Source organism: Notolepis coatsorum, assembly GCF_963971535.1.
Source record: "Notolepis coatsorum genome assembly, chromosome: 11".
Classification (NCBI taxonomy): domain Eukaryota; kingdom Metazoa; phylum Chordata; class Actinopteri; order Aulopiformes; family Paralepididae; genus Notolepis; species Notolepis coatsorum.
Window position 1 is genome coordinate 4,693,972 of NC_140175.1, and position 9,391 is coordinate 4,703,362.

General features: G+C 45.5%; 2 protein-coding genes across 3 annotated transcripts in view; both read right to left on the reverse strand.

Annotated features, from left to right (window-relative positions):
* Positions 1-3,795, reverse strand: part of clip1b (CAP-GLY domain containing linker protein 1b) — a 92,700-nt gene extending 88,905 nt beyond the window's left edge. For both annotated transcript variants that reach the window (XM_084324228.1, XM_084324227.1), the window contains exons 1-4: positions 3,673-3,795; positions 2,629-3,039; positions 1,220-1,353; positions 166-290 (exon numbers count right to left, since the gene is read on the reverse strand). In XM_084324228.1, the coding sequence (XP_084180354.1) occupies positions 166-290; positions 1,220-1,353; positions 2,629-3,039; positions 3,673-3,760 (758 nt within the window). In that variant the 5' untranslated portion in view covers positions 3,761-3,795. The remainder of the gene's footprint in view (positions 1-165; positions 291-1,219; positions 1,354-2,628; positions 3,040-3,672) is intronic.
* A 3,998-nt stretch (positions 3,796-7,793) lies between these two features.
* LOC311236484 (CAP-Gly domain-containing linker protein 1-like) overlaps positions 7,794-9,391 on the reverse strand; it is a gene marked incomplete at its 3' end in the record, with an annotated part of 60,419 nt that continues 58,821 nt past the window's right edge. Inside the window, exon 15 of the mRNA XM_084324162.1 lies at positions 7,794-8,036. Within this exon, the coding sequence (XP_084180288.1) occupies positions 7,794-8,036 (243 nt within the window). The remainder of the gene's footprint in view (positions 8,037-9,391) is intronic.

The following is a 9,391-nucleotide window of genomic DNA, read 5'->3' on the forward strand; positions in this document are numbered from 1 at the left end:
AGGTCTCACCTGGTCCATGGTTCTAGTTAAGACGTGTTCCGGTCTCACCTGGTCCATGGTTCTAGTTAAGACGTGTCCAGGTCTCACCTGGTCCATGGTTCTAGTGAAGACGTGTCCAGGTCTCACCTGGTCCATGGTTCTAGTGAAGACGTGTCCAGGTCTCACCTGGTTCCAGCCACAGCTCCATCGTTCTTGCCGAGGGGCTCGTCCAGCTCCACTCCACACCAGTCTCCTTTGGCGAAGTCCGTCTCCCCCAGGAAGCGCACCACTCCAGCCTTGGTGCCGCCCACCTGCACACGGTGCCGTATACATTTATATATTTATATTTACAGCATTATATATATATCCATCTGTCTGAATATACCTGCATGTAATCATTCTATATACCTAATAATAATAATAATTATTATTATAAATATTTTTTATTTTTTTGTACCGAACTCGTACCGAACCGTGACATCTGGGTTACACCCCTAGTAGATACTATATCTGTACATATCCCTTACTTACTCTTACTAGTTACGCTGCTGGCCAGTATGACTTACTACTACCATAGTGTCTTTATACCTGTATCACTGTACATATTAATACTACAACTCTGCACATACATCTGATTAGCACCATTACTCAGTAGTACTAATGTATATATGTTATACCCAGTTTAATCACCTGTACGTTGTATATCACTATTGCACTTTACTGTTACATTTGTACTCTGGTTGGATGCCAACCCTCTTTTCGCTGTACTGCACGCCTGAAGCCTTTCTCCAACGCGTTCGTGTTTCCGCGTCTCTGATTGGCCAGGTCATGTGACATGTACGCCCCAATCGTGGGACCGCAAGTTTCTACACCGGTTAAGCTTAGGCGCTCTTTCGAAGTTGGTTAAGGTTAGAGTTTGTCTTAGAGCAGGGCGATAGAACGCCTGCCCTGATTCCAAACTCTAACCTTAACCAACTTCGAAAGAGTCGCCTAAGCTTAACCAGTGATAAACTAGGCGTTAGGTAGTTTGCAGGCTGTTCGACCCCGGAAATAGGCGCATAACTTGCCGTCCCACGATTGGCGCACATGTCACATGACCTGGCCAATCAGAGCGCACAACGGGAACCCGGAAAAACACGGACGCGGTTGGAGAAAAGCTACACGCGTACCGTACTTGTGCTGCATGATGACTCATACATTTGAGTCTAATGTAATAGAATGGGTCACTTGAGTCTCTTACCAGCACTCGGTCTCTCAGCCGCAGCTCTCTCCTGCTCTTGTTCACAGAGTCCGTCTCCGACAGGTTGGACACAGATTCACTGGCCGTCAGGGTCCTGGTCAGCGGGCCACCGGTCTTTATGCCAGAACCCTGGGCTGAACCAAGAACACACTCTTAACACTATGGTGTCCGTTCACGAGTATATACGTGTTTCGATTCCATGCGTTGTGGTCCAGAGCCACGTATATACTCGTGACGAGTTGTTATTGTTTTATTCCATATTTATAGCGCTTATTAGGTACCCAATCCACTAGCAGGATCTTTCCACATATTTGATTTTCGAAACATGCAGTACCGGCCAGATCCGCTTAGGGGCGCCATCGCTCCACTGCAGTATCATTGATGGGATTTAAAAAAAAAAAATGCTTTTACAGTCCTGTGGGCGGATCATAGAGCCTTGATCCCAGCCGAACATCCTCCATCTTTGATCAGCTTGCCGAACGTTTTCTTCAGCGTGGAATAATGGGATTTATGATTAGCCAATGTGCATATCGATCTACCAGAATCCGATGACTGGTGAGGAAATGCTGCCGGCGATCACATGGCCTGACGGTAGGATAATATTACCCCAAATTACAGCTGGATTGGACATTGTTTTATAACCTAACGTGATAGACTACTGACATTGGCTACCGGAACGCACACTCTATTGCTAATCAATAATACTGATCGGCGTTCCCCGCCGCCCCCATTTCATCCATAGATGCTCTGTAATAGTCCGGATGCTATGCAGTTTGTTTTATTTCATTCGTATATATACAGCAGAAATGGCGTTTGATATAACGGCGCCAACGTTTAGCCTTTTTTGCAGCCTCCTGCAGAAAAGCCTAGACGAAAAGCGCGATATACCTTATATTCACGACGCTATAAAATGACAACCAACCGACTTTAAGCCATTATGAAGGCACGGTTTATGAGAATGGACAGATAGCAATACTATAAAGTATATATAGCTGTTAGAAAGTACATCGGTTTGTTTACAATCCTCTGTCCTCTGAGGCCTAAATCGCCGCGGGGCTCCGGTCGCCATAGTGTTAAAGACCCAGAACCCTGGGCTGAACCAAGAACACACTCTTAACATTAGTTGACTGCATGAGTTTTCAGGTTAGGTGTTATTGTACTTACTTTTAGGGCGTCCTGTCTCGTGTACAACATGTCCATTCGTGTTTTTGTGCCTTTTTAGGTTCCATGTAAATGGACCACAATGGAAACAAGCCATGGCTTTATTGTGTGTTTTATCCATTTTTGACCAGCGTGATGACGACACTGTTATTGTCTCTTTCAAATGTTTGTCCTACGATTGTGTCAAAATGAAGTATTCAATCAATCAATCAATCAATCAATCAATCAATCAATCAATCAATCATTACCAGCGGAGGTAGGGGCGGCAGCAGGAGTCTCTCCCGGGTCCCCCTGGGTCGCCGTCGGGCCGGCCTGCCCTCCTCCGTTGGTCTCGCCCTCCGGCAGTGGCGTCCTGGAGAGCTTGGAGGGCCGTGTGAAGATCCCCCTCCCGTCCTCACACTGGAAGTAGCGGACCCCCGCCACCGAGCCGTCGTTCTTCCCTATGGACTCGTCCAGCACCACGCCCGCCCACTGGCCGGGGGCGAACTGGGTCCCCCCGACGAACTGCACGCAGCCCGGCTTGTTCCCGTTGACCCAGACCCTCTCGCCGGCCTGGAGGTCCCCCCCGGCCCCGGCTCCATCCTGGGGGGCGGCGGCGGGAGAGGGCGCGGTGCCCCCGGGACACTTCTCCGCTGGGGGGACCGGCTTTGGGGCACTACCTGGAATAACAAGGGGGGGGGGGGCGCTTTGTGACACTTACATTGTGACATTTAGCTGAGCGCTTTTATCTAGGGATGCTCGATATTGGCTTTTTTACCGATACCGATATACCGATATTGTCCAACTCTTAATTTCCGATACCGATATATGCAGGGTCCCCCCCCCCCCCCCAAAACGGAATAATTTCAGGTAATTAACATTACATATGTCTTGTTGTGGAATTAACATAACATTATGCATACTTTTGACAATAAATAAAATCAGAATTTGTTCTTACTTGCTTGCCTGGGTAAATAAGGGTTATAGAAATGTAAAAAAAATAAAATAAAAAATTTGAAAACCGATACCGATATTTTCCGATATCACATTTTAATGCCAATATCGGCCGATAATATCGGTAGGCCGATAATATCGGACATCCCTAGTCGCGACCCAAAGTAGCAAAAATATATATATATATATTTCTTTTTTTTGTATGTTCTGGCAACATATTTTGGCTAAATATGCCTCGTTTTATAAACGTGTATTGATAACATAGTGCTGTGATTAAATGTTCTAATAAATACGCATGATGAAGTTCAACAACAACGTGTGGTACTGGTTCTGAACCGCCGGTGGGTTCTGGTTCTTACCAGAGGAGGGGGAGGTCCTCAGCGGCACTCCGGCAGGCCGGCCTATCTTGGTGGGAGGTTTGAGTCCGCTGGGCTTGCCAGTACTCATGGCCCCTTCTCTGTCCAGGCAGGGGGGCCCGGGGGGGGGGGGTACTGTGGGGCGGCTGGCCGGATCGACGTGGGGGACGAGGCCTTCGCCACCACCCAACGATACCCTGCCGGGAGGGGGCAGGAGCTGGAGGGCAAACAACAACACTGAGTCAGGAGAATCTAATGAACCCTTTCAATCCGGTTACCGTCGGTAGTGTGATAGTAAAGGGTTAACCTTCTGTAGTGTGGCAGTGAAAGGGTTAACCCGCTGTTGTGTGGCAGTGAAAGGGTTAACCTTCCGTGTGCTGTCGCAGTGAAAGGGTTAACCGTTTGGTAGTGCGGCGGTGAAAGGGTTAAGATAAGATGAGATAAGAGATAGGATAAGATGAGATAAGAGATAGGATAAGATATAAGATACAAGATATAAGATACAAGATATAAGATAAGATATATGATTTGATAAGATCATTATTCCTTTATTGATCCCCTTGTGGACATTTGGGCATCATAGCAGCATGGGGGGGGGGGGGGGGGTAATAGTAGAAAGACATAAATATAGGCAATAAAATGAGATCTGAATATAAAAATATGACAGTTAAGTAAACAGTGTAAACACTATAATTGACCCCGAATATAAAAATATGAGAAGAATAAACAGTGTAAGCAAAGGTGCAGATGAGGGTCTGTGTGTCCTATCGGTTATATTATACGTTACAATAAATATAGGCAATAACACATTTTAATCTGAATATATACTATGAGTAAGAGTAAAAGGAAACGGTATACACTAGGTGCAGTATACACTAGGTGCAGTATACACTAGGTACAGTATACACAAGGTGCAGTATACACAAGGTACAGTATACACTAGGTGCAGTATACACAAGGTGCAGTATACACTAGGTGCAGTATACACAAGGTACAGTATACACAAGGTACAGTATACACAAGGTGCAGTATACACTAGGTACAGTATACACAAGGTGCAGTATACACTAGGTACAGTATACACAAGGTACAGTAAACACAAGGTGCAGTATACACAAGGTGCACTATACACAAGGTGCAGTATACACAAGGTGCAGTATACACAAGGTGCAATATACACTAGGTGCAGTATACACAAGGTACAGTATACACTAGGTGCAGTATACACAAGGTACAGTATACACAAGGTGCAGTATACACTAGGTGCAGTATACACTAGGTGCAGTATACACAAGGTACAGTATACACAAGGTGCAGTATACACTAGGTGCAGTATACACAAGGTACAGTATACACAAGGTACAGTATACACAAGGTGCAGTATACACTAGGTACAGTATACACAAGGTGCAGTATACACAAGGTGCAGTATACACAAGGTACAGTATACACAAGGTACAGTATACACTAGGTACAGTATACACAAGGTGCAGTATACACAAGGTACAGTAAACACAAGGTACAGTATACACTAGGTACAGTATACACAAGGTGCAGTATACACTAGGTACAGTATACACAAGGTACAGTAAACACAAGGTGCAGTATACACAAGGTGCACTATACACAAGGTGCAGTATACACAAGGTGCAGTATACACAAGGTGCAATATACACTAGGTGCAGTATACACAAGGTGCAGTATACACAAGGTACAGTAAACACAAGGTGCAGTATACACTAGGTGCAGTATACACAAGGTGCAGTATACACAAGGTGCAGTATACACAAGGTGCAGTATACACAAGGTACAGTATACACTAGGTGCAGTATACACTAGGTGCAGTATACACTAGGTGCAGTATACACAAGGTACAGTATACACAAGGTAACCTAACTGGCATGATATATGTCATACATTGTAGTCCGTGCAAGTTTTGGTGGAGTCCCAAAATCCCATATATATATATATTTTTTTTTACCAATACCCGATCTAGCTACTGTACTTTACTGATATCGCCGGCCGCTACCGATACCAATATCGGATCGGTGCATCCCTAACCATTATGTCTCCAAAGACAGCGACACACACACACACACACACACACACACACACACACAGAGCGACAGAGACAGGGAGACAGATTTAAATAAGAGTCTGGAAAAAGTTAAGAAATGAGCGAACACAGAAAAAGCAGCTGCATTTCAACAATATTGGAGACTGCAAAGCTGAGTGCAGAACTTTATTTATTGTATTCGTTTGCTGTGGTTCTGTGTTCAGTTTAGGGCTGACCCCTATTAACACTATGGCGTCCGTCCACGTATATATACGTGTTTCGAAAAAGAGCGCTGTGGACCAGAGCCACGTATATACTCGTGGCAAGTTGTTATTGTTTTATTCCATATTTATAACGCTTCTTAGGTACCCGATCCACTAGCAGGATCTTTTCACATATTTGATTTTCAAAACATGCAGTACCGGCCAGACCCGCTTAGGGGCGCCATCGCTCCACTGCAGTATCATTATGTGGATTAAAAAAAAAAAAATTTACAGTTCTGTGGGCGGATCATAGATCCTTGATTCCACAAGAAGACCCTCCATCTTGGATCAGCTTGCCGAGCGTTTTTTTCAGCGTGGAATAATGGGATTTATGATTAGCCAATGTGCATATCGATCTACCAGAATCCGATGACTGGTGAGGAAATGCTGCCGGCGATCACATGGCCTGACGGTAGGATAATATTACCCCAAATTACAGCTGGATTGGACATTGTTTTATAACGTAACGTGATCGATCAATGAAAATGCTATATTGAACGCACACTGTATTGCTAATCAATAATAGTAATCGGCGTTCCCCGCCGCCCCCATTTCATCCATAGATGCTCTGTAATAGTCCGGATGCTACGCAGTTTGTTTTATTTCATTCGTATAGCAGAAATGGCGTTTGATATAACGGCGCCAACGTTTAGCCTTTTTTGCAACCTCCTGCAGAAAAGCCTAGACGAAAAGTGCGATATACCTTATATTCACGACGCTATAAAATGACAACCAACCGATGGATTTTATATGGATTTTAATTAATATTACTAGAATTTACATAATTTAGTATATTACAATAAAGTATATAATTTTTTACTTATATTAAAAGTTTACAATAAAAAACATGATTCACTTGACTGCAGTGAATATAGTACATCACTACATACACAATATAACATAATTTTGTTTATCCTCACTACTCATTTCTGTATTTTTCTAATGTGTATGCCACATGTTTACTCAGTTTGATGGAGCTCGGGCATGGAGCAGAGTGAGTCTGTCGCAGGGGAAACCCAATGCAGGCCGCGGCCGGAGTGGAAGACATTCCAAAGCTGTTCACCACTGGACCAGAGTGTGTGTTGTGCGCACAGGAAACGGCTTCAACCCACACTCGCATTCCTTTACCATCAGAACATCCTCTTAATAACCACGCTGACAATTAAGGCCGGGCCTGGGGTCATGATGGAAGAATGAAATATAATTTTTTATTAGCCATGTTATAGGAGGAACTAGTCTGGTAATTAATAAGAGTAATTTCAGTTCATAGAAAAGTATTTTGGCCCATGTATTTCATGGTGTTTAAATAGATGAATAAATAGATAAATTAGATAGATATTATTTACAGTACACAGAAGTAAAAATGTTAAGAAAATTCATGTTTATTATTGGTAAGAATGATTTCTTTGTTAGAGTTTGTTTTTCTACGTGATATTTGGCTGATAGGCCGAGGGACTTTTATAGTTGGACATGATAACCGTGATGTCATTGATTACTGTCAGGTGCGCGGCAGGGTGACAGCATTTGTTTAGAAAGACAATATGGTACCGGGGGGGGGGGGGGGGGGGGGGGGTCAGGCCGAGTGACGAGAGAGTGGAGCCAGCCCGTTTTTAGACCTCTCTCTTTCCCTGGATAAACTTTATTAATCTCGCTCTATATATATATAATTAGGAAACGTGAAAGTGTCTAAAACCCGAATTGGACATTAAATAGTTCATATTACGTTGTGGTGGTCAGTGACTTTCGTGTGTGTGGATGTGTGGAACAGGAGAATCGAAGTTTGAGAGCATCAGAAGCTTATGGCATCAACGTGTTTTCGAAACTACAAGGAGGTTCATGGACACTGTGACGGAGGACATGTGGGCAGGGCAGCGGGGGCGTGACGGAGGACATGTGGGCAGGGCAGCGGGGGCGTGACGGAGGACATGTGGGCAGGGCAGCGGGGGCGTGACGGAGGACATGTGGGCAGGGCAGCGGGGGCGTGACGGAGGAGACATGCGGGCAGCGGGGGCGCGACAGAGGACGATGCAGAGGCTTTCACTACCACACTACAGAAGCTTAACCCTTTCACTACCACACCACAGAAGGTTCTGTATCGTTAGTGGCTTAGCTTGGCTTCGCCTTCTGCACTATCTCGCGTACGTGCACGCGTACTGAATAAACCACAAATGTACCTCTAATACCAGTATTAGTCTGACCACACCCCTCATCAGCTTACCTTCATAAGCAGGTGTGTGGTCACCTGCTCTCCTCCTTCTCGCTTTCACCACAAGGAAGAGGTGCCTCGGTAGATCCCCACACTTGACACCATGATGGAAGAAATTGGATTAGGAACAGCTTGGGAAACAAGGATACGTTGACATCATATCTTTATTTTCTCTCTCACTATTTTCGAGAAAATACGGCGATATTGTCTTCGTACTGGAGTGTCTAGAAGATGATGATCATTCTACAAACCCTCCACCGGTTTTCGTATTGGGAGCACGCCGCTGCATGCTTCTCAACTGCAGTTCCTTGCTGTGTTTGTTGGGGTGAAACCTGTCAGGCCACAGCTGAACTGTCGGACATGCCGCTGTTGTGAGGAGCGGTGCGTTCCAGGTTGGGTGAGTAGTGTTTGCTGGCGGGCTCCACTTGTCTGTTAGTGCTATGGGGGCTACTAGACAAAGTTTATGGAAACCGGCCCCAGGCTAGGGTCCTTTGTTTAGCCGTCTAGGCGACAGAAGGCCTTGGTCTGGCGACCATTATAGTTTTAACTAGTGGGCCGCGACCATTGACACTGGTGATCCCTGTGTGTTCTGGACGAGTGGATTCTCTCTGTCACCGTGTTAAGACCCCATCTTTCATATCCAAATGAGAGTATTCCTTCACGAGGGGATATGTGCATGTAATGTGCGATAGCGGCAGATTCATGTTCAAAGTCAGCTATACAGGCCAGTTGGTACTGTGCTGATTCCGCCGGACGTGTTAATGTCACCGTTGTGAAGCGGTGTTGACGTCTTGTTTTCTCTTTTCTCTTAAAAAGTGAGGAGGGTTCAGAACGGCGGCCTGTCTGGGTGAGTGTTATGTCATTGTTTACATGTTCATAGCTTACGGTTAGCCGGTCGGTGGCCTGGCGCGGGGTAGCTTAGGCTTCTCGCGCGCCGCCGGGAGCTCGCTCCTGATCGCGTGCGTCGTAGATCGGCGTCTCGCGAGCGGAAGCGATAGCACCAGAACGGTTGGAGCAGCCGTTAGCTTGATGCTATTCTGTTGAACGTGCTTTGATTTTTAACATGTTTTACACTCTTGACCACGACGTCATCTTTGACAGGGGATGTTCGTCAACCCTGCCTGAGCCTAGACGGGGATTGCGTCAACAAAGAGGGCTGTGTTCTACGGTGGCTTATGACTGCACTTCGCTGATCTG